This window comes from Lissotriton helveticus, chromosome 1_1 (genome assembly GCF_964261635.1).
Source record: "Lissotriton helveticus chromosome 1_1, aLisHel1.1, whole genome shotgun sequence".
Lineage (NCBI taxonomy): Eukaryota > Metazoa > Chordata > Amphibia > Caudata > Salamandridae > Lissotriton > Lissotriton helveticus.
In genome coordinates this window covers 1,362,544,188-1,362,570,625 of record NC_136057.1, presented here as the reverse complement: position 1 = coordinate 1,362,570,625, position 26,438 = coordinate 1,362,544,188, and the positions used below count along the sequence as shown (strand labels likewise).

The following is a 26,438-nucleotide window of genomic DNA, read 5'->3' as shown; positions in this document are numbered from 1 at the left end:
CAAAAAAAAGGCTGTTCGAATCACTAGGCCAATGCACTTCTATTCCTCGGGCAGAAATCTACAATGATTTTAAAATGGCAACCGGTCAGTGCGAAGCACTACAAACACCAGCTTCCAACAGCGGTACTCTCGGGATTGGCGCTAGATCGGGCACATTCTGCTGGGCTTCATTCTCAGCCGAAGAGAAATCACGCTGATGCCTGCAGGGCCGTAGAACCCGGGAGAGGTATTTATATCCCTGCAGTCATATTCACAAGAAGATTGTTAAACACTTCCATCAAATTATACAGTTTATCATACTCAAAAATAGGCAGGGGCAGTTGTGAACGACACTACCTGAAAGTTTACAAAGAAAAACCGGATGTGAAGGATCGGGTGAGACACTTTTGGAAATCGTTATTTGTAAAGTTGTTACAATCCGTCGTATTTCATAGTTTCAGTGTAGTCAGTGCTCTGAAAACAAAGTCCAACACAGCATATACGGGGATATTAGGATGCGAGAGGGCCAGAGATTCTTGTCTCCTGCTTGTTGGATGCAAAATTATATTGGATGAAAATGGAGGGATGGCATTTTCCAAAATTTCGCGGGCAATTTTATAAAAATCGCGGCACTTTTACAAAACGGCCGTTTTCGCGATTTTATTGCAAATCGCGAAATCGCGAAATCCTGGAGGGTCTGATTGTAGACAATCTCTCAGTAACATGGATGTCTGCTAGAGTGTAGCCATTAATGGCAGTGGAATAGATTGATCGACTTATGGTCATATTGGATTCTTTACGTTCTTGGTTAGATCCTCCAAATGTAATGAACACTTTTCTAGAAGGCAGTGAATGTTCCAAATACAGCAATTTCACGTCCAATAAATGAAAATGTAGTTCTTTTCTGGAAGGTGAGGGGAAAGGAAAAACACTCCAGTCTTATTTCTTGTTCCTTATGCATCATGGGGCCACATTCTGAAGAAAAGATGTTTAGGTTTGAGAATTACAATTTTATGTACCATAGTAAAAAAAAAATGGGTGTTGCACAACAAAGTTACCAGCTCCACAATCCAACTGGCAGATGAAAGCGGCTAAGAATGCCACCTTCATATAAGTACTTCAGATTTATAGTTGGAGGCTCACAAAGCACTTCCTGGAAATATTTGAATACTAGAGGGAGATCTCACGGAGGGGGGTCATTGGCTGGACTTGAAATAGAGAAAATCACTTGTAATCTCTATTCTAGATGCCCATCCTAGCCCTCCCAAGAACTAACAAATGCCTTAATTAATACCTACTGATCTCTTAAGGAGGAAATAGCCAAAATCTTTTGAAATCAGTCTTGAACCTGCAGGATGGAAAACAATATCTCATACGTTTTAGAGCAGGGGTACTCATGGTATGGCCCGTGCGCCGGTGGCGGCCAGGCAAGCCTTTCCTGGCGGCCCGCGGACCTTGCAGACATCGTACCAGAGGTTTTAAGTGTCTGCAACCAGAGCGCGACTCAGACTCTGCTGCTCTGTGGGGGCCGGGAGATTCCCGCCATAGTCGGAGGGGCGCTGAGAGGTGAACAAAGCCTCATTAACATGCCAATAGTCTTTTAAAGACCTGTGAAGTGCTTGGGTGCGGTTGTGTGTGCGTGCCTGGAAGCTGTCACAGCCCGGGCACACACAGGCAGGGTGAGGAGAGGGAGAGCAAGCGAGGGAGAGCAAGCAAGGGAGGGAGGGAGAGCAAGCGAGGGAGAGCAAGGGAGAGAGGGAGCGCGAGGGAGAGGGAGGGCAAGCGAGGGAGCACGATGGAGGGAGCGCGAGGGAGAGAGCGAGGAAGGGAGAGCAAGCGAGGGAGGGAGAGCAAGCGAGGGGGAGGGAGAGCAAGCGAGGGATGGAGGGTGGGAGGGAGGGAGAGCAAGCGAGGGAGGGAGAGCGTGGAGACAGAGCGAGGGAGAGAGAGGGAGACCTCAGAGAGAGGGAGACCTCGGAGTGAGGGGGAGGGAACGAGAGAGAGGGAGACCTCAGAGTGAGGGAGACAGAGGGAGGGAGACCTCAGAGTGAGGGAGAGGGAAGGAGAGAGGGAGAGCTCAGAGTGAGGGGGAGGGAAGGAGAGAGGGGGAGAACTCAGAGGGAAGGAGAGAGTGGGAGACCTCAGAGTGAGGGAGACCTAGAGTGAGGGAGACCTCAAAGTGAGGGAGAGAGAGGGAGACAGAGGGAAGGAGAGCGAGGGAAATAGAGTGAGGGAGAAGGAAACAGAGAGGGAGAGAGAGTGAGACAGTCAGGGTGAGTGAGACAGAGGAAGAGAGGGAGTGAGACAGTCCGAGTGAATGAGACCGGGAGTGAGAGAGTCAGAGTGAGTGAGAGAGAGAGATGTGTGTATGCCGGGTCTGGTGGCTCAGTGGACGAAGGTGTCTGCTGCAGGGACCTGTGATCAATCTCATGGTCAGTTTTTTTTTTTTGCTCTAGCGCCGCCCCCTTCCCCACTGACCCCTGCCCCTATGGGTGCAGCCCTCGGACACAAACCACACTGTAAATTTGGCCCCCGAGAGAAAGTTTGCGAGTACCCATGGTTTAGAGGAATAGATTTAGCTGAACTCGAAGACAGAAAATTCCTTCAATGCTTATCATGACTCAAGAGTAAAGGGGCGCCTAGAGTCTTGAATAACTTGTTACGTTCTCAAAATATTTCTTTACTCTGCAGCCCAACCCTTTCAGCTTCCAGACCAAGAGAATGTTTAGAAAGTGAAAGACACCCTGGTGCATAAAGAGGAAACAGTGGAGGCAATATTTTCCAGAAAAGATCTAGGGCCATGCTCTTCAGAAGTGGAAGCCAGGTTCGATGAGGCCAAAGGGGAAGAACCGCTATTACTTCTGCTCCTTACCCAAGGCTCCTCGTGCAGGATAGCGAGAAAAGAACCCCTAAAGTAGGAAAAATGAGCGAAAACATCCAGAGTAAAGGCACGGTTTTTAGATGGGCTTGCTCAGCCGATCTGTCATCAGTGTTGTTTCCACAAATGTTTTGTTTTTGAGGCCAGAAAATGAGTTTCTGTCAATGCCACAGTATTCAGAGCTATCAGATTGAGAGCATAGGTTAACTTTCGGGGACGGTCTGAGTTCCTCCAAAAACATCCATGCAGTCTTCAAGTGTCCGAGGAGATGAGTTGATAAAGGTTTTGAATTGCAGTCTGAGCAAGGAGCACAGGATGAAGTGTGGCCTTGAGCCGTTACCCAAAGGCGAGCAGGTGTCTGTTTTGCAGAAAGTAGTTGTAAGAGTCATTCTCAGCCTGACTGCTCTTATTAATGGCAGGCCAATGTCTGTCGTGTGTTGGCCGCCTATGAAATTCCTGTTCTGGGCTTGATCCAAATTTCATTTTGAGCGGTGGATTAAAAGACCATGGCACTGTAGATAATTGTTCATAACTTCTCAACCTTCCAATGCGCTTGGTTTGTTGGAGCAAAGCAGCCGCTTTCTAGGTAATAGAGGATAGTCAATCCTTGTAGATGTAACCAAGCCACGTTGTGTCATTCCTTTTTAAAAAATACTTTTGAGACCGATCTGATTCCGAAGGGGAGATCCCAGGACTGAAAGTGTTTCCTGAACATGCAGGACCTTTTGAATGTTTTCATGACTTCTTGCCATTGGACTATGAAAGTAAGCATGCAGAAGTTCAGTCGTTATCCTAAATGCTCCTACCACAATTAAAGGAATTTATTCTTTGCACTGTCTCCATTATGAATGGAATGTTCTATATCCATTTGTTATCCTTCCTGAGATCTATAATTAGTTGACAAACTCCTGAAGGTTTTGGTATCAGAAATGTCGTCTTTATCCTCTCTTCATTCTCAGGAGTGGTACAATTGTTTCTTTTGCTATCAACTTGTGGATCGCCACCTTCATTGCCTTCTTGGCAGGATTTAGTGAGCAAGGTGTTTGAATGGTTCCAGTTTCTTTGTATAGATGGAAACCATACCCAACACCCATTTTTGTGATCTCCAGTACCCAGGAGTCTCAGACTTCTCCCAGCCTTCCTGAAGTGATAAATCTGCCTGTCTACTGACCATTCATGGCCACCTTCAGCATGATTGGGACGGGTAATTTCTTGATGGTGAAGGAGCTTTAACCTTTCTGGTTTCCTTGATACTTAAAACCTTTTCCTCTTTGTTTCTTTGTAAAACTGAACTGGAATTGGGTTGACGCTGTTCTTTAAGGCTGTCAAAACGAGAACATGGATGATTGTGAAACAGAATTGGATGTAGATGACGATTTGCTAAAATGAAAATTAATGTTTCGTTTGCCTTCTAAGTTGTGACCAAAGATCCTTAAGCCCTAAAGGCTGTCAACAGAGCTGCAGATTTCTGAGCACAGTCCATATGCCATTCCCTTAAGTATAGATTTCTGCTTGCCACTATTGTTGCTTCTTGAGATCGTGCTGTGGTCTTGCATTGTTAAAGGAGGTATTAGAAATTAAATTAATTCAACATGTTTTTCTATAGCTTCCACAAGCGCAGAACATTCAGCTCCCCCTGAACTGTTTTAAAGAGGCACATCAAGTCTGAAATCAATGACTGACTGGTAGAGGCTCCCTCAATATCTGCCGTCAGTCAGGTGTGCCCTCGCACAGGGTCTCTTTTGTGAAGGGTCCACCTTTTTATCAGTTTGGTCGTTTAAAGTGCTTTTTTTTTTACCAAACTTGCCACAAGTTCCTCTGACACAACTAGGCACAAAGGAGTCTACTGGAACAGTTTCCCAAAATCTTTTATCCCCTTCTTATAAGAGATGTAATCTTAACACAAATCTAGTCAATTTTATCTTATCCGGATCTTCCCACTCCCTTAAGATGACCTGTTTATGAATGGATAGAACCATGTCGAAATTGCCTTAGCACATGTTATTTAGAAATGCTGTGAGATTCTTTGACTGGCACCCTATATTATACTTTAATGAAGACAGATTCGCAGGAAAAAACTTTTGTTTTATGTATTTCCATCCTTTATTCTTCAGGTAATATGTCTAAATGTTCTTCCTCCTTTTCAGAGCCAGAAGAAGAAGAACATGGTGTCTGAGGCGTAACAACTGGAAGAATGCACTGAGCCATATTTTCAAGGACAATTCTTCTCATTTTCTCCTCCAAGTCCTCCTTGGATTTCTTACTTCTACGCCTTTTCTTATTGGGAGAAGGTAAAGATTATGAAGAAGAGAAGGCCAACTCTAAATTAAGCTACTTATTGCTGTGCTTGCCCATAGGAAAACTGAGGAAGACCCCAAACACATGTCCAGCAATCTCAGCACCAAAACAACCTCCTTGCTTACTTTCTTTAAGTAGAGACAGAGAGCTTGCACGTTCACGCCAGTGAGTTTCTCACCGTGCATGCCGAAGAGAAGGAACACATAAGGCAAGCATGCGGCTCAAGTACACCATTCGCTACCCACACCTTTGTTATGCTCCCCACATTAGCAACCGTGGAAAATAAGGGAAACCTACTTGTTTGATCTTCCATAGTTGGTATTCTCTCCTCTGAAAGACCGCCTCGCCTAGGCAATTTTTCTCCTCTTGGAGGGGGGGGGGAGGGGGGAGGGGGGGGGTGTAAGCCTCGCCGTGTTTCACAGGCTGTTAACTTTCTGTGCCAGTCACATCCCTGGCGTGGCCGTAGCAGGTCTAAGACCTGCAGGGACCCATACTTCCTGACTATGCCCTAGACCTAGGCAGGACAAGCAAAAAGGAAAGTTCTATGGCACACATGATCCTTATGACACCCTTGGGGCGGGTGGAGGTATATCTTACTTCCTATTTCTTTCTTCTGCAAGAGCTGGATACATTTCTCTTTGTAATAGCTGGGATGAGGGCAAGGGACGTAGGGATAATCTGCCCACAGAGGTACGGGATTACTTGGGCACTGCAACGACTTGGTGTTCCACCAGCGTGGACATGATGACAAAGGTCATCTAAAAGTATATTGTTTGCTAAGGGGGTAAGACTACTTTTCAGTCTAACACCAAATCTTGTATGATGCTATTCTGGAAAATTATTTTTCCCCATATTAACTTTACCTTCTGTATCTTGCATTCACCCTTCTTGTATGCTTTGCTGTTAGTTGTGAAAGCTGTATGATCCTTTCCAACACCGTGCCAAGTCTGTGTCTGCTTTTCCATTGCATGGCTTGAAAGAATTTGTACTGTTTGTCTTCTAGGATCAGGCAGTAGAAAGGATGGCTGGTGCTGGAGAGCAGAAGAATAAAAAGGATGAAAATGGACTGGGAACAGCCATCGACTTTGTCCTCTCCAATGCCCGAGTGGTCCTTGGGGTTGGTGGTGCTGCCATGCTGGGCATCGCCACCCTGGCAGTTAAACGGGTGAGTGAGCAGCACAGTTTTTTTGTGAATGGAAGAATGTTAGCTGTGTCTTATTGAAGCACATGTGGTCATTCATGCCCTGGCATGGTTTCAACATCGCAGGTACATTGACAGGCGGCATATCTGCACACGTTGTTTCTCTAATTTTCTCCTATAAAAATGTCTAAATCAGATTTTTCAAGGCATGTGTGGATGTAGATACACTTGCTTAGCATAATCCTGCCATCTAGTGTTTGGCTCAGAAGTGTGCAAGTTGTTTTTCTTCTGAGAAAGTCTTTTGATTCACGAGGCAGAGTGACTCTTCCTCTTGCTCGTAATGCGCATGGTCATCGACATTGGACTCTTGCTCTTGTTGAACGGTGTTGTCTTTCTTCTTTTCCATACTGTACTGTCTGTATTGTTTTCAATCCTGGCTCTCTTCAGGCCCCCCCTGCCTGTTTGTTCATCAACGACTAATTCGGTCAGCGGTGGCCCGTGGACTTTTACCCTTGGGGTGCGCTACATAACTTCAATGTCCCTCCACGCCATGTCCACTCTGTGATGGAACAGATGCCTTTTTGTTCTGCCCTCGCCACCCCAAGTTTCTACTCGCTGATCTCCACCATGCGTGTTACTTGTGACTCTCCCCTGATCACAAGGAGGGTACCTCTGAGGTCTGCTAGTCATTTTGGTCGAAAAAGACACTCCGTGATCGGCCTGCTCTAGACCTAGAGATGTCTTGCCGTATGGTTGAGGATAGATCAGAACTCTTATGACCCAAGGACCTTCAAGATGAGGCATATGTGTTTGCTCTTGATGTGGGCACCTTCTCCCACGAGGTCAGCTCCATATCGGAACTGAAGCTGCAGGATCTCCCACCGGGTCAAGTTGTGAGTACTGTGCTGCATCCCCGACCACAGCAATCCACCACAAAGGGTTGTTGGAGCACCACTTCCTTCAGGCCATGGTCGGCATCGACTGGTTGCATCGGACAGACCGGCTCAGTGCCGAAAAAGCACCATAGGCTGCACGCTCCTGACTCCTTCATCCGAGTCTAACCAGTTTTTGGAGCCGAGACACTCTGCGTCAAAACACGGCTCCGCTGCAAATTTCAGCTTTGGAGCTGAAGCCCTACGCACTGAAAAAGCAGGCACTGACAACTTTGGCGTCAGAGCAGAGATCCCACACCGTCGGCAAGCATACTGAGACTGTGGAGCCAGTGCTACAACGGCTGCAAGAGGAGATAGACTCCAGTCAGAAACACATTTAATGCACCCGGACACTGGCCATATCATTATGAAACCTACCCAAACTAGGTCACAACCAACCAAGAGACAACTATAATTTGAAGAAGCTTTGGAAGTTCCAATACCACCAAAGCAGAAAAAGAAGGCGGACAAGGCCACAAGTCCAGTGCACGTTAGCCCACCACTAATACCTGCTGCGCCCCACACACAGTCACCACTGTCTTCAACTATAGAGCCCACATCATACTCTCCACAGGGTTTCATACACTTTCACAGGCGGGGGGAAGATGACAAAGGGGTTTTTCATCCCACCACAGGATGACCTGTGGGACTATTATGATGCTGACCCAGCTGGATCTCTGTCCCGCTAAGGCCTCTTCCCCTGACGACGCTACTACCTACCACAACATTAGGAGGAGCTGCTGCATTCCACAAAGTGTAATTTCACACTGCGTCTTTAGAGGATGAGTTCTTATTTGAAACTCTATCCTCCAGCCAACGCTCAACATAATACTTGCAGATGCTCAAATGCATGCTAAGCCACACGCCCGATATATCCAATGACCCTGTTAGGTCTCGGGTCATCACATCTAGGGTCGACAAAAAATATAAAGCGCCACTCAGCGATTTTTCCCCCCCTCCTCATATACATAAAGGGACCATTCCAGCCTGACTCATTAGTAGTTGCCATGGCACGCAAAATGGCCAACTCTCAAACATCGGGTGAGAAACCCCCACTGAGTAAAGGGAGCAAAAAGATTGATACCACTGTTTAGAGGGTAGCTGCCCAGTCCGCCAGCCACTGGAGAATCGCTAACTCCATTGTCCTCTTTTCCTGAAACGACAGGGACAACTGGGGTGAGATGGAGGAGCTCCTTCAACATCTCTCAGAAGAGCACCAGAAGAGGGGATACCAGATCGCCTCAGAAGGCAAACACATTTTAGATACCGCAATTCGGTGCACCCTGGATGCTGCTGACACCACAGCTAGAGGCATACATTTTATTGGCCTCCTTCGGAGACACGCCTGGCTTAAGGTATCGGGTTTTAAACCTGATGTGCAGTAAAATATCTTATTTGGTCCCCAGGTCGACACCCTCTTCGAAAAGATAAAGAAAGATAAGGAAACGGCCATGGGGGTGTTCCAGACACAATCGCAACATGGTTTCTTTTGTCGCCCTTCTTATCTTCGAGAATCCATGACCACCTCCCCTGAGACCTTCACCTCCTACCAGCGTCCCCAAGGCACAAGCCAGATTGCCCATGGCGTACTACCGAGGATCCATTAGGGGCAATAATTTCAAAGGTAGAGGCATGGGCAGCTTCACCAAGCCCGCCGCCGCCACTTCCAAAGCCTGACTTGCCAACCATCCCCCAGATCACACAACATCTGTCAGGGGTCAATTATAATCCAAAATGGTTATTGTCTGGAGCTTACATCCACACCCCCAAACATTCCAACTTGCAAACACAAACTCTCATCACAACCTCAACAGTCGCTCAAGGAAGGTCAGGCACTCCACAAAAAATTAATCAGCAAGGCACAGGAATCTATTCACCCTTCTTCCTCCTTACTAAAAAGGATGGGTCCCTGAGACCATTCTTGGACCTCAGACCTCTCCTACGTTCTACGCAACTTCCTGGCCACACTCAACCTGAAGGATGCTTATTTCCACATTCCTATTCACCTGGCGCATCGCCAGTACCTCAGGTTTATAATACACGGACTGCATTTCCAAATGAAGTGCTTCAATTGGGGGCCACAACTACCTCAGTCTTCACGAAATGTCTTGCAGTAGTAGTTGCTCAACTGCGCAGGCAAAACCTCATGTATTTCCATATCTAGATGACTGGCTCATCAAAAGTGCAGCTCGTCAAAAATGCTTCCAGCACATTTAAGCCATCATAAACCTACTTTATCAACTAGGTTTTACCATTAATGCACTCAAATTCCATCTCCAACACCTTCAAATGAAGCCCTACTTGGGAACCATCTTCATCTCACAGCGGAGATCGCTTACCACAAAACCACCAGGATTCAGTCCTTCCAGGTGCTCATACCCCTGTTGCAGCCTTATCGGCAGGTCACTGTCAGGACATCATGCGTCTCCTAGGTATAATGGCTTCATGCGTAGCCACAGTACCTCATGGCGGACTGAACATGCGCCTGTTGCAGGTGTGCTTAGTGCAGCAATAGATTCACGCAGAGGGTCAACTAGAAGATCTAGAGTTGGTTGCCCGTCAAGCTTGCCACTCTCCAAAGTGGTGGAGCACCAACCATCTCTTAAAAGGATGGCCTTTCCTTGACCCAGTTTTTCAAAACATCATAACAATGGACGCCTCCCTCACCGGATAGGGAGCGCATTCACAAGATTTAACTATCCATGGACGTTGGACACCCAGCTAGAGACCTCTCCATATCAATCACCTGAAGTTGCTTGCTGTTCATCTGGCGCTGAAAACCTTCCTTACTAACCTGATTGGAAAAGTAGTTCTGATCAAAATAGACAACATGACTGCCATGTATTATCTCCAAAAGCAGGGCGGCACCAGGTCACCTCAAGTAGCTCATCTAGCATAAACCATTCTGAGGTGGGCCCTCAACAGCAAACAAGTCCACGAGTGGGAACTCATCCCATAAGTCCTTCTTCCATCCCTGCATCGTTTGGGTCAACCACAAATCGACCTGTTCGCCACAGCAGAACATGCAAAATGCCCAAACTTTGCCTCCCGGTTCCCACACCCAACAGTCCAGGGGCAGGGCACTATGGATACTTAGTCTGGGATATTTGCTTATGCTTTTCCTTCTCCGCCACTGATTTCAATTGTAGGTCGCAAACTTCAGCAGGCATTGCTCACCCTCATCCTAATGGCTGCTACATGGGCACAACATCCATGGTTCACCACACTTCTAGAACTCTCAGTAGTTCCTCATTAGATCCTGCTGAACAGGCAGGATTTTCTCACGCACAGCCAGGGAGAAGTCCGACACCCAGACCAAGATCCCTCAATCTTGCGATTTGGCCCCTGTAGTCATAGAATTTGGCTTTTTGAAATTACCACAACCATGTATGGACCTTCTCAAAGAAGTACAGAGGCCCACTTCTCATGCCTGTTATGCTGCTAAGTGGAAAAGGTTTCTCCACTACCATCATTCTAAACACACTGGTTTATTAGCAGCTAACGTTCAAGAGATTCTGTTACTTATTTCATTTATATACTTCTAGTCTAGCTTTCACATTTATAACACCACACCTAGCGGCAGTAGCCGTGCATTTACAAAACTGACAACACACTTCCATATTCAGAAGTTCTGTCATCAAGGCCTTCCTGGAAGGCCTTAAGAGTCATTCTTCCTAGAGTGCCACAAGCTCACACTTGGAACCCCAATATTGTATTAACAAGATTAATGGGCCCTCATTTTTCAATATTGTATTAACAAGATTAATGGGCCCTCAATTTGAACCCCTCCACTCCTGCCCCCTCTAGTTCGTATCCTGGAAAGTAATATACCTAGTTGCTATCATTTCACTTATATGTGACCATGAGGCATTAACTTTAGGAGAAACTTTCGTCCAACTACATAGAGAGAGGGTGGTTCTAGGCAAAATTCCTTCCAACTGTGGCGTCTCAATTCCACTTTATTCTGTTGAATTTCCAGTATTTTGTCCTCAACTAGACACGGTAGCAGAAAGGTCTTTAAGTGCTTTTGATGTAAAAGAAGCCCTCGTATATTATATTGACGGAACCAAGTCATTTAGGAAAGCAAAACAACTCTGTTTCCTTTTCAAAGCCACACTAAGGAAGGGCCATTTCTAAATCGGTAATAGCACATTAGATCGCCAAATGCATCCAGACATGTTATGCTAAAGCTAAAAGAACTTTACCTATCCCTCCTAGGGTTCGCGCCCCTCGTTTATTTAAAAAAAAATAAAAAAAATTCAATGACTTTTCTGAGAAATATATCTATATCCAACATATGTAAAGCTGCTACATGGTCTACACCACATACGTTTACAAAACATTACTGTGTAGATGTGCTAGCCTGTCAACAAGCCAATGTTGGCCAAGCAGTTCTACGTACATTATGCCAAACAACGGTAACCATTACAGGTTAACCACCACTTATGGAGGAGGACTGCTTTACGGTCTCTTCTAAGCATATGTATCTACAGCCACACATGCCTCAAACTGAAAATGTTACTTAACCCAGTAAGCATCCGTTCATGACATGTAGTGCTGTAGATTTACTTGCACCCACCCTCCTCCCCGGACACCTGTTTGTTACAGTTAAATTTATGGGTTTTCACAAATCTCATTAGCTTGGACATCACACTATACTAACTTATACTTTATTATACCCCATCCTTCACCTGACTTCTGGGAAAACAATCTAACAATGGAGTTGATGACCATGTCCATTATCAGCAAGAGGAGGAGTCACTCTACCTTGTCACTCGAAAGACTTTCTTCGAAGAAATCAACTTGAACACTTCCAAGCCTAACACTAGAATACAGGATTGTACTTATGTGAAACTACAGCACTACATTCCACGAACAGATACTTACTGGGTAAGTAACATTTTCCTTCCTAAGTCGTTGGGTTTATTTAGGAATAGACAACCAAATATGTTCTGCTGCATTTAAACTGGCAGTTTATAGTTTGTAACAATCAACTGGAAAGTTACTTGTTCATTGCAGTAGTGCCCCAACCAGGGCATACTGTCCATATTCACATGCTTCAAATGCATTTTAGCTTTCTGGAATACTATTGTCAAGAGAAATCTTTAAACACTTAGTGCCTCTTTATGGATTGGTGAAGTTTCAGGTGGAATGTGCATACATGGCTTATGCCAATACTCCAAGCTATGGTATTAAGTGGGTGTGCAATTTTCTCGTGATTCTGAGTTTTGGACATGAGAATAGTGGGGTAACACACTACATGTTTTTACCTGTTCCAGTGTGAGGATTATTTGTCTGCATCATTTGCTCCTCGTTTACCTAGTGAAAAAAAATGCTGGCAGATGGCTGCTTTGTGCGGGTAGCACCCAACTTTGTATCTCAGTTCGACATCCACTTGCATCAGAATATGCAGATACCTCATAATGAAGGCCTAGTCTCCTTCTCTAAATAATGTGGTAGGATTCTGGAACCTGACAATACCGAGGATGACTCAAATGCTTGGCTTCATTGGAGCTATTTAAGTAACACTGCTAGGGAAAATATAAAGAAGTACAATATAAAATGCGGTACAAAGCACCCTTTATTGTATGTTAGAAGGCTGCTGTTAACGGTGGTTTTGTCGTGCCCAAGTGGATTCCCTGCTGCCCGTAGCCCACACCTCGCGGCCCGCTCGAGGCAACTACTTTGACGGACTCCCTGACTTGGAGAGGAGACCGACGAGGGACGCCAACACCTTTCCGGGACTGCGAGGACCAGCGGGCACTGCGTTCTTAGACTCGCCGCAGCTGGTCCTCTTCCCGCCCCCTCCCGTTACTTATAGACAGCCCCAGACGCGCTAGCGGGACGCGCGCGGGGCAAAGCGCGGAGCGAAGCCCGGGCAAAGGGCGGGCCCTCTGAGGCCTGATGAGACTGGACTGGGCACTAGACGCTACTGCCCTTGGGACACTTTATAGACAGGTACTTTTACGATAACTCCTGTTATACGTATTTAGGTCTAGGTCTTGGGCGCTGACTGTTGAAGCCCTGTTTTGTTATTGTTATCCATTTTTAACTACTTTTATTATCCTTTCAGAATCTGTTTGAATTTAAGCTAGTAAGATGTCCAAGGAGAAATTAGATAAAGGGCCTATGGATAATTATTTAATTCAGAAAATTACCCAGATTAATTCTAACAGACGGGCCTCTCTAGGGCAGGGGAATCTTTCTCTGGCCCAGGATGAGGCGCTCCTAATCAATATATCTACGCCTAAAAAAAAAACTATTTCCTGTGGGAAAGTGGTCACTGCGATAGCACAGGTGCATGTGGTTAAACTTGCCGATCACTTAGATATCGTGGATAAACAACATTATACACCCCCGGTAAGAATATTTAAAAAGGCAAAAACAAGAAAGAGAAGGGGGAAGCATACTCACAAAGTACAAACAGCTAAAAAAAGCACACAAGTGGTTAACATGATATACAAAAGTACTTGTGCAGGTTATGAAGAGCGGAGGGCTGGGTGTGCCTTGTGCTGCTGTTAACGGTGGTTTTGTCGTGCCCAAGTGGATTCCCTGGTGCCCGTAGCCCACACCTCGCGGCCCCCGCTTCGCGGGAGCCGCTCGAGGCAACTACTTTGACGGACTCCCTGACTTGGAGAGGAGACCGACGAGGGACGCCAACACCTTTCCGGGACTCCGAGAACCAGCGGTCGCTGCGTTCTTAGACTCGCCGCAGCTGGTCCTCTTCCCGCCCCCTCCCGCCTGGACTAGAAGAGCGGAGGGCTGGGTGTGCCTTGTGCTGCTGTTAACGGTGGTTTTGTCGTGCCCAAGTGGATTCCCTGCTGCCCGTAGCCCACACCTCGCGGCCCGCTCGAGGCAACTACTTTGACGGACTCCCTGACTTGGAGAGGAGACCGACGAGGGACGCCAACACCTTTCCGGGACTGCGAGGACCAGCGGGCACTGCGTTCTTAGACTCGCCGCAGCTGGTCCTCTTCCCGCCCCCTCCCGTTACTTATAGACAGCCCCAGACGCGCTAGCGGGACGCGCGCGGGGCAAAGCGCGGAGCGAAGCCCGGGCAAAGGGCGGGCCCTCTGAGGCCTGATGAGACTGGACTGGGCACTAGACGCTACTGCCCTTGGGACACTTTATAGACAGGTACTTTTACGATAACTCCTGTTATACGTATTTAGGTCTAGGTCTTGGGCGCTGACTGTTGAAGCCCTGTTTTGTTATTGTTATCCATTTTTAACTACTTTTATTATCCTTTCAGAATCTGTTTGAATTTAAGCTAGTAAGATGTCCAAGGAGAAATTAGATAAAGGGCCTATGGATAATTATTTAATTCAGAAAATTACCCAGATTAATTCTAACAGACGGGCCTCTCTAGGGCAGGGGAATCTTTCTCTGGCCCAGGATGAGGCGCTCCTAATCAATATATCTACGCCTAAAAAAAAAACTATTTCCTGTGGGAAAGTGGTCACTGCGATAGCACAGGTGCATGTGGTTAAACTTGCCGATCACTTAGATATCGTGGAAAAACAACATTATACACCCCCGGTAAGAATATTTAAAAAGGCAAAAACAAGAAAGAGAAGGGGGAAGCATACTCACAAAGTACAAACAGCTAAAAAAAGCACACAAGTGGTTAACATGATATACAAAAGTACTTGTGCAGGTTATGAAGAGCGGAGGGCTGGGTGTGCCTTGTGCTGCTGTTAACGGTGGTTTTGTCGTGCCCAAGTGGATTCCCTGGTGCCCGTAGCCCACACCTCGCGGCCCCCGCTTCGCGGGAGCCGCTCGAGGCAACTACTTTGACGGACTCCCTGACTTGGAGAGGAGACCGACGAGGGACGCCAACACCTTTCCGGGACTCCGAGAACCAGCGGTCGCTGCGTTCTTAGACTCGCCGCAGCTGGTCCTCTTCCCGCCCCCTCCCGCCTGGACTAGAAGAGCGGAGGGCTGGGTGTGCCTTGTGCTGCTGTTAACGGTGGTTTTGTCGTGCCCAAGTGGATTCCCTGCTGCCCGTAGCCCACACCTCGCGGCCCCCGCTTCGCGGGAGCCGCTCGAGGCAACTACTTTGACGGACTCCCTGACTTGGAGAGGAGACCGACGAGGGACGCCAACACCTTTCCGGGACTGCGAGGACCAGCGGGCACTGCGTTCTTAGACTCGCCGCAGCTGGTCCTCTTCCCGCCCCCTCCCGTTACTTATAGACAGCCCCAGACGCGCTAGCGGGACGCGCGCGGGGCAGAGCACGGAGCGAAGCCCGGGCAAAGGGCGGGCCCTCTGAGGCCTGATGAGACTGGACTGGGCACTAGACGCTACTGCCCTTGGGACACTTTATAGACAGGTACTTTTACGATAACTCCTGTTATACGTATTTAGGTCTAGGTCTTGGGCGCTGACTGTTGAAGCCCTGTTTTGTTATTGTTATCCATTTTTAACTACTTTTATTATCCTTTCAGAATCTGTTTGAATTTAAGCTCGTAAGATGTCCAAGGAGAAAAAAGATAAAGGGCCTATGGATAATTATTTAATTCAGAAAATTACCCAGATTAATTCTAACAGACGGGCCTCTCTAGGGCAGGGGTATCTTTCTCTGGCCCAGGATGAGGCGCTCCTAATCGATATATCTACGCCTAAAAAAAAAACTATTTCCTGTGGGAAAGTGGTCACTGCGATAGCACAGGTGCATGCAGTAAAACTTGCCGATCACTTAGATATCGTGGAAAAACAACATTATACACCCCCGGTAAGAATAATTAAAAAGGCAAAAACAAGAAAGAGAAGGGGGAAGCATACTCACAAAGTACAAACAGCTAAAAAAAGCACACAAGTGGTTAACATGATATACAAAAGTACTTGTGCAGGTTATGTAGAGACAGCCCCATCGGTAACTCGTATACATAACGGTATGGAAGAAAATAGGTCATCTAACTTAGGAGACAGGGGGGATAAAGATGAAGTATCGGATTATTCTACCACTGAGATCTCCATTTTAACAACCCCTGTTAGTTTACAACCACCCCACATGAGTCTGTGTAGCACCTATGTTGATGATGGGCTATCAAACTCCCCTAGATTCTCTCCAGCATCACTTACTAATACAATCCAGGTGTCACCATTTAAAACTACTACTAATATCACCAAAAAAAGAGGGGGCTGTCCCATGAAGTCTAGGGAAGCTAAATTACAGAAGAGGAGTCCAATTCCAGTAGTGACTGATGTGGCTTCTTTACCATCCATCCCGACTTTACCTCAAATGATAACTCACCCTTGTTCTATGGGTGAGACTGGTTTATTAGTAAAATTAGAAAGCCTGTTAAAAGTGTTAATTCAGCCCCTGCTAGAAAAAAAAAATTGTGTACTAGACTTGACCAGCTAGACAAAAAGGTAGGGGAAAACACGCTATTACTAGCTGACCTGGTACAGGGGGTAAACCTCATGAAATCTAGTGGTTCATCTGTTCCAATGACGACTGCTCCCAAACAAGCCCCACCTTGCCCAGTCCCCTCTACAAAAACAAAAACTGCTCATGCTGGGGTAAAATCAACTGGGCAGGTACCAAAAAGCGCCCAATCTACATCTTTGTTAAAAAAGAAGCCCGACATTAAACCTGTGAGTATAGTAGGTGGCCAAGGCGGGGAAAATATGATTGTAGAAGAAAAGTCACAGATAATGCAACCTAAAGCCAATAAGGAGAATGGTACAGTAAACTCTCATAACAGAAAATGTAATCAACAGAGAATCGTTGACCTACCACCTGAAGCTGCTCCTTACACAATAGTCATGGCGGGTGTCCCTGAGTTATACATGGACAATAGGGAAGATCATCGAGCCTTAAAAAACAAAGTGATATATTGGCTACACAATAATAGACCCCTGCCTGCGCACATTAATGGAGAAATCCTGACTGTGAGGCGATCAGTTTGGGTGGGCTTTAGACCCAAAGATAAGAAAGGTGATGTTATCATTGTAAATTTTAAAGACCATAGAGCGGTCCGGCATATAGGAGATTGGTATGAGTCAAGAGGTAGCGACTCTATTACCACCCATTATCTCAGTTACTTCTATCCTTATTGTACAGGGCAAAACCTTGGAGATAGGGATCAAGTAAGGCATCCTGCAGACTGGTTTAGTTCAAATCAACGTGGATACGGTTCGATTCCTTTACCCCAAAAGCAGAGACAATTTAGTTTTAATCAGAGGCAATTTCTTCCAACAACGTCTGGATTAGATTATAGAAATAATAATTGTTTCTGGGAGAACAGAGATTTTTCCCTTCCAGCCTATAATTTACCAATCTATAATAGATTTGATGCCTTTTCGGGCCTTGATTATGTCGATTGACAAAAAAAGGTCGCCGATCGGACAAACATTCTGAGTGTAGGAGAAGTGGCTGACTCTAAAAAGAACCTCATAATGTCCACTCTGGGGGAGGGATGTAAAACTACTTTATCTTTAGAATCCACCATAAATATAAATTATGGTGATGTTGAAGAGCCTCCTTGTAACATTCCGAAAACCCAGAAGGGAGAGGTGGGAGATAACAGTAGAGGAGTAAGCCCATCATGTAAGGAGACATCCAGTGATACCCCAACGGTAGAAGTGGAAGTAAATACCAAAAAAGGGAATTCCTGTACATTTCTATCTTGGAATGTAGCAAGACTAAAGAATAAGATAAATAACCCATCCTGGGAGATAATCCTAAACGGGCGGGACGTAGTGGTTCTTCAAGAAACCTGGACCACGGACCCGGTGTATTTAAGTGGGTATAGAACCTTCTTCACCTCTGCTGAGGGGGGCCAACACGGACGTGCGAAGGGAGGCCTAATAACACTTCTCTCTAATGAGCTTAAATATGAGAAAGTACGTTTTAAGTCTAATTCTAGCTACTATCAACTAATAACCCTAAATTAAAAAATGGGAGTTAATGTAGTCCTGATAAATTTCTACAATAACATCCCGAAAGATGAAATCCCGAATACTTTGAAAACATTTAGGGAAGATATACAACATGAAATAGATAAATCAAATAAGGAAATGGTAATTTTATGGGGGGGGATTTTAACTGTCCACTCTGTACAAAGGGAAAAAATGAGATTTGTGGCTTAATGTTAGAACAAGATATAAATCTAACACACTTTGATCATTCCTTGATCGGGGACCTACTTAATGAACTAGTATTTATGTATGATCTGGGTTTTGCAAATGAAATAGCTCAGAACCCTACTTCTTTTGAACCTACATTTATTGGCAGAGGAGCCATGTCCACTATTGATTTTATTCTTGTATCAAATAGTTATAGCCATAGGATCAATAGCTTAGAGATTCTAAAGTTACCCCTAAGTGATCATTTGCCCCTATCAGAGGTCGAGAACCCTTTTTATGAACATCGTGAACATACTCTCACCCCATATATCGCCTCTGATGTGAGTTTGGGAAGGCAAAATGGGTATACACTAAAATGGGGCAAAGTCATGCCAGAAATGTTTCTTGCAAAGTTGTTAAATACCTGTTCAGATAGTGTCTCTATTTGCCTTGGGGAGACGTCTCAGCCCAATCAGATTTTAGAGCATTTTGATAGAATAGCTCTTGAAATTAAGAAAAGTCTGTGGGTAGAGGTAAAAAATGACTAGGCGTATTAAAAGCTGGTTTGACACCGCTTGTACCAGGGCACTAAGTGATTTGAAACACGCTATCTATAGGTCTCCCCGGGATCACTTAGTAATAAGAGGGTTAAGGAAAACCTATAACAAGGCCTTGAAAAATAGAAAAAACGCTATAAAGAAGGAGGCCCTTGAAGCTCTTTGCGAGGCTGCACAGTTAAAGGAAGCATCTGCCTTCTGGAGGGCGGTTAACACCCCCTTCCTCTTTGATAGTCACAAGGCTCGCATAGAGACGGCGATTACCGAAGACGAATGGGTGGAACATTTTTCAACTTTATATAGCTCACAGGATGCTCCTTATACTACAAATGTTCTTAATTTGGTGAACGGCGCAATGGGTGAGGAGACTCTGGTGGTATCTCTGGAGGAAGTTTTAACCGGGTTGAAGGCAACGAAGGGCGGCAAGGCTGCTGGCCCTGACGGGATCCCCGCAGACCTATATAAAGCAAACACAGAGATTTGGGGTCCCGTGTTGGTACAGCTTTTTAATGCCGCACTTGCAAATGGCCTAAATCCATCCTGGTTTACTTCGATAATTGTGCCGATTTACAAGAAGGGTGATAGACAAAATTGTGCTTGTTATAGGCCAATCTCCCTTCTTGATTCATCTGTAAAAAGTCTTGGTAGAATTATCTTGGTAAGACTCCAGAACTGGGCAGAGGAAAATGAAATAATGAGCGACCTGCAGTATGGTTTCCAGAAAGGTATGGGAACCGTTGAACAATGTTTAAATCTATTGATTATGCAACAAAAATATACAAGGATTAAAGGTGAACGGTTATATCTTATGTTCGTTGACTTGTCTTCGGCATTTGACTGTGTATCACACACTAAATTATGGGACATTCTGAAAGGGCTAGGCGTGGAAGATTCCATAATCCGTTTTCTGAGAGATTTATACTCGGGAGCCACAGCCTCAGTCCGATATGGCCGTGGGGGAGAATATACTAGAAGATTTGGAGTGGGGCGCGGAGTACGCCAGGGGTGTGTTCTGGCCCCCTTCCTATTTCTTCTTTACATTAATGGACTTGAACATCGTCTCCTCCAGGAGTGCAGGGATGTGCCTAGGGTGGGGAAGAGGTTGATCCCTGCGCTCATGTATGCGGACGATGCCGTCCTAATGGCCCGTACCCCCTTGGCCTTACAGAAATTGTTACTATCATTCGAAAAGTTCATGTTGAGTTTAGACCTGAAAATTAATTGTGGTAAAACATACTCCATGAACTGTGGTACAAAATTTGGGAAAAAGTTGAAAAGTATCTTCCTAATAACGCTCCCTCTGAAAATATTACTTTTTTCCCCTATTTGGGTATTTTGTTTCGTGAACTGGGGGGATGGTCAAGTGCTATAAAGGCCAGAACTCTCTATGGTGCGGGATTATGGGGCTTTTCTAACATTGATCCATTACAAATTGTTGAAAACAAATTCCTGCGGGATGTCTTAGCTGTACCGCAGAGTGTTTCAACTTATATTTGTCATATGGAGCTGGGTCAACCCCACATATCACACTTAATTAGAATACAGCCCATTCTCTTGTGGCACAGGGTATGGACTACTGATGAATGTGTAGTTAATAGGGCTGTGATACAGGATATATTGAATATGGAAAATATGGGTACCGTTGAATGGCTAGTATATATTAAACAATTTATGATGAGAGGGGAAACTCTTCTGTCCACGTTCGTTTGTTTGCTGCCAGCTGTCTCACAGCCTTACTGAGCCACGAACCCTCTGCTGCCTGCTGGATTCAACAGCGGACCCGTCCGCCTGTCTCCCGCCGCCCGACTGCTCAGCTGTTACCTGGAGCAGGGGCCGCCGAGAGGAGACGGGCGAGGGGCGGACTCCAACATCCATCGGCCCTTGCGGTGTTCCGCCCCACGGGGAAGCGCCAGGCGGCGCTTAAATTTGGCACCAGCCCCATTGTGAGGGGGAAACTCTTCTGTCCACGTTCGTTTGTTTGCTGCCAGCTGTCTCACAGCCTTACTGAGCCACGAACCCTCTGCTGCCTGCTGGATTCAACAGCGGACCCGTCCGCCTGTCTCCCGCCGCCCGACTGCTCAGCTGTTACCTGGAGCAGGGGCCGCCGAGAGGAGACGGGCGAGGGGCGGACTCCAATGTCCATCGGCCCTTGCGGTGTTCTGCCCCACGGGGAAGCGCCAGGCGGCGCTTAAATTTGGCACCAGCCCCATTGTGAGGGGGAAACTCTTCTGTCCACGTTCGTTTGTTTGCTGCCAGCTGTCTCACAGCCTTACTGAGCCACGAACCCTCTGCTGCCTGCTGGATTCAACAGCGGACCCGTCCGCCTGTCTCCCGCCGCCCGACTGCTCAGCTGTTACCTGGAGCAGGGGCCGCCGAGAGGAGACGGGCGAGGGGCGGACTCCAACGTCCATCGGCCCTTGCGGTGTTCCGCCGCACGGGGAAGCGCCAGGCGGCGCTTAAAGTTGGCACCAGCCCCGTCTCGCGGGACGCCGGGCTAAGCCCGGGCAAAGGGCGGGCCCTCTGTGGCCCTCAGAGGCCAAAAGAGGCTGGGCTGGGCCACCTCCCTAAATTCATCTAACGCACTAGGATTACCAGGTATTTAACCTTGACTAACTTTCTTCTGCCAAATCCATCCATCGCCCCCGTACCCCTCAACAGCAGATTATGAGGAAGCCTGCTAAAAAATCTAAGATGCCCACCCTAAGATCAAGTACAAAAGCCAAAGCGGATTTGCCCCCACCATTACCAACTTTAACCGCTATTGACAAGATGCTCAAACAAACCCATAGGGGCGGTATCAAATGCCATCGCAAATACAGAAAGAAGGCTGTCCCTACCACCTGCGATTATTGTCCAAGAAACACAGGAATCCCTTATTAATTTATCTGAAGGTTCCCTAGACACGGCAGAGGAACACGACAACAGCCTGCCTCTTACACCTTCTTCTTTCGTCGACCTCCCATGTGCCCAGGTGCCCGCTGAAACTAGTAGTGAGCGAACGGGCTCACAAATAAATAACTATAAGAAGAACTCAAATATCATAGATAAAACCTTGCATAAGGAAGGTCCCAAATGCGGGGGTGAAAAAGGACCAACTAAAACCAGAAACCACAATTTGGTAACGCCCATAAACCCATCCACACCAGGAATACCCTGTTGGATTACCAACATGGTGGCCGACCTCAAAACGGATCTTGAACACTCCATCACTGTGCTGATAAAACCCCTTATAGCTAAAATCGATAGATTAACATCACTCGTAAACAACAAGGGGATCTGCCTAAAAGGCCAATTAGCACAAGAAGGCGCCCCAACAAAACAGAATGAGGCCACATCCAAAAAATTAACCAAAGACAAGGTCGTCTCAACACCTGACACGGTAGCTAAGAACTCCAATAGAGTCACACAAATAAGCACCAAAGACACACAAAAGGTCACTATCACACCAAACAAAGGTAAAATTAATAAACAAACAATTACTGAAAATAATAAACCATCCCCTGGACCCTCTCAAACATTGGAAGGAAACAATGTTCAAGCTCCCAAAGCGAACCCAAAGACCAACCCGACTCCTTCTACAACAACTACTAAAGAAAACAAAACAGCAACCCGCTTCAGGACAATTAACCTTCCGCTAGAAGCACTACCCTTCGTAGTGGTTTTAACAGGAGTCCCACCCCTAAGGGAGGGCAAACGGGAATCACAAGAAGAGCTAAAAAACAAATGTGCACAGTGGTTACAAATACATAGACCACTGCCCCCCAATATTTATGGGGAGATCCTTTCAGTAAGAAGGGGGGAGTGGATCGGTAAAGGCACAAAGACCATAGCAGGGGATATAATCACGATAAACTTTAGAGACATGGCAGCAGTCAATTTCATCTGCAATGCCCCCCCCAGCTACACTCACTCACAAATTCATCCGGTACATCTTTCGTATTTTTACCCATTCACATCCCAAAGACCCAGGCAGAGCAACAGACCACCAATGCTCAGAATGCCCCATATGGATCTTCAATATGGATCACTCCAGTGGCAAAGGCCAAATTATGTGACCCCAAATTATGACTCTTCCCTAATGCAGCATACACACTGGAACAGGTTCAGCGCACTCGAAGAGGTCGACTGACAGGGATGGGACAAACAATCCCCTAAGACCGCTAGGTGGAAGGAGGCATGCCCACCCCCAACAGGAAGGAGAATGGGGGCGGGAAATAGATCAGAATTTGTGCCCAGCAAAGGAGGCAGCATTAAGTCTGCAAACATAAGAAGGGGGAAAGACGACCGGATAAAATCCCCAAAATATAGGTCAACCCCCAAACAGAGCAGATTAGCTGCTCCTTGCAGTCCACAACTTAGCCCCGTTATTTTATCGAAAGCGGGAAAACAGGCACTGCCCCCACCAAGAGACCCAAAAGGAATTTTAAAGGAAATGACTCAAGAAAATTTACAAGTTGTATCCTGGAACATCGCAGGAATAGCGGCCAAATTCGAATCCCAGGAATGGCTTAGCTATATAAGCAAATTCCAAATCATATGCCTGCAAGAAACCTGGGCTACCGAACTAAATGATTACAGCCTGGAAGGCTACAAAAGTTTTTCTGTCCCTGCTAAAAAGGTAGCCTCGGGGAGAGCCAGTGGAGGACTCGTCATATATGTCAATCTGGACATCAAGGGTACTTGGTCCCATATCAAATGGGTTTCACACTATCTCCAAGTATTAAGGTTCGTCTCACCAAGACTAACCTTTCTCCTAGTCAACTGGTATAATGCTCCTGGAATGAAGGATAAAGGAACAGCCGTAAATGAGCCTGAAGCCTGTTTAAGAAATTTGAATTTTTTAAATAAGACACCAAACCCTCCAAGTTTAATACTGACAGGAGATTTTAACTGCCATCTCTGTGATAAACTAAAACCTTTTAATAAAGACTGGTCAAGATGCACCATAATGAAAGGCCCACACTTCACTCATACAAAAGAGGGATGGGACCTGGAGAGACTAACGAAAAGGCATAACCTGACTCAAACTCTAGATCTTGTTGTGCTGGGTGAAAAAGGAGAACTAACCCCAACATACAAAGGAAGAGGTTGCCACTCCTATATTGACTATGTTCTAGTCTCTCCCATACTAAAAAGAAACATTAGCAAAATCATAATAGAGGCTAGTATCTTTAGTGACCACAATCCGGTTATTATCACAATTGAAGGTTTTGATTTTAATTTGGGCTCAAAGAGATCTGACATCATAGAAAAGGCAGTGGATCAAGGAAGAAGAATCAAATGGGCCAAGATTGATGGGGACAGATTTTATAAAAAACTATTAGTAGAGGCCTCAGAAGCAATAAACAAATGCCTTGATCCAAACGTGGATGGTGTTACGTTGGTCAGGGCATTTGAAGAAATTGTGTCCCATGTAAACAATTCCCTAAAGACCACTGGGACTAACAAGACGCCCTCAAACCCCCGCTGGTTTGATTCGAACTGCACTAAGGCACTCAAAAAACTAAAGGCCAGCCTCCACACCAAACCAAGGGACAAGATCATGGTCGCACAGAACAGAGCTGAATATAAAAAATCTCTGAAAAAATGCAAGCAAAGCCTACAAATTCAAGCCTGGGAGGCCCTAAGGGATGCTGCCGAAAGAAAAGACTCTGCAAGTTTTTGGAAAGTTATTAACTCCCCATGCTTTCAGGACCAAGGGGCACCAAAGATCATGAACATTATTCTGATGGAACAATGGCAGAACCATTTCCAGAGTCTATACAATCATTCAAGCCATCTAACCCAGGGGGATGCACTAAAGGGCTTTCTGCCGGCCAAGTTGGATTTCTCCCTGAAAGAAGTCGAAATGGGAATAGTAGGGCTCAGTAAAAACAAAGCACCTGGCCCAGACTGAATTCCACCGGATTTATTTCTAAGCAGACCCGAACTATGGGCCCCGTTGCTCACCAGGGTGTTGAATGAGGCAGTGGTGGCAGGACTTCCTCAGTCCTGGTCAACGGCGACCATAGTTCCCATCTACAAAAAAGGGAATCGTGACGACCCCCAATGCTATCGACCCATCTCTCTCATCGATGTGACAGCAAAGGTATTGGGGCGAGTCACTCTACAGCGGCTGCAAGACTGGGCCGAGGAGCACCAAGTCCTCTCGGAAATCCAATATGGCTTCAGGAAGGGTAGATCTACCACCGATCAATGCCTAAATTTATACCTCCTGATAGCCAAATACACCATCGCCGGGAAGGGGTCTATTCACATGGGGTTTATGGACCTATCAGCGGCTTTTGACCGCGTAAATAGAAAAAAGCTCTGGTCCATGCTGTTAGAACTAGGAGTGGAAAAACCGTTAGTCGACACCCTGCAAAACCTCCACCGGAACACCACTGCAAGTGTGAGGTACAATCAAGAGGGAAAGAAGACCGATCCCTTCACCTGCACCAGTGGAGTAAGGCAGGGATGTATCCTCGCGCCCTTTCTTTTCTCCATTTATATTAATTCGTTGGGAAAAGACCTCCTCAAACTCAAGGTGGATTCACCCCAAATCGGTCATCGTGCAGTGCCTGTACTACTCTACGCCGATGACGCGGTTTTGCTTGCAAGAACCCCTCTAGGATTACAAAAACTGATTGACGGGTTCGTCATGTTTATGGACAAGCTGGACCTGGCGACAAATCTGGAAAAATCCTACATTATGTCATCAGGACAATTGACAAAAGGGAACTTCACTCATCACATTGGGTCACACAAGATAGACCAGGTCAAGACCTTTTCATACCTGGGGGTATTGTTCGACAACCATCTTAACTTTAAACCCCTGGTAGAAAAGCACTCTATGAAACTGGCAGCCTCAGTAGGAGCCATTATGGGGTACGGTCAAAGACTAGGAAGATGGTCACCAGAACAAATATTAAATTTGTACAGGTCTATTTGCTGTGCGAAGGCATCATATGGGGCAGAAGTGTGGGGCTTCCTGGATAATAAAGCAAAACAGATCCAGACAGAAGAAAATAAATTCCTGAGAAGAATACTGAAAGTGCCTCAGAGCACACCGGCCCACATCATCCATGAAGAAGTGGGAGAACCCTTCATAGAAGACAGGATCAAAATCAAACCCCTCCTGGCATGGGTCAAAGTATGGACTAACCCAGAGGCGACCCTAACTAGACAAATTATATTGGACTGCCTCAAACGAGATAAAGGTCAAGCTATACCCTGGCTGAAATATGTCCAAAAATCACTAGCAGAGATTGATTGTACAAACTTTTTTACATCCCCAGACTCTCTATCACCTGAGAGCAAAGCCCTGGTGAAAAAACTTTTCCTGGTACAGCTTCAGTTATCAAGGGCAGAGAAAGTAAGTCATAAACCTACCAGCCTTTCTTATAGTGAACTCACAGCGAAGCATGGAATGGAACCTTATTTGAGGGTCATGTATAACGCCCAGGATCGCTACGTCATGACACGTTTCAGACTTAACATGCTCCACCATCTTTTTGCGGTCCCGGCTGGGTTCACTCACACAGTGGAGGAGAAGGGTACCTGCGGCTGCGACCATAGGTCTCCGCAGGATACCCTTCACT

General features: G+C 46.2%; 1 protein-coding gene across 1 annotated transcript in view; it reads left to right on the top strand.

The window, feature by feature from the left end:
- Positions 1-6,176: 6,176 nt before the first annotated feature.
- MIEF1 (mitochondrial elongation factor 1) overlaps positions 6,177-26,438 on the top strand; it is a 65,790-nt gene continuing 45,528 nt past the window's right edge. Inside the window, exon 1 of the mRNA XM_078683429.1 lies at positions 6,177-6,320. Within this exon, the coding sequence (XP_078539555.1) occupies positions 6,177-6,320 (144 nt within the window). The remainder of the gene's footprint in view (positions 6,321-26,438) is intronic.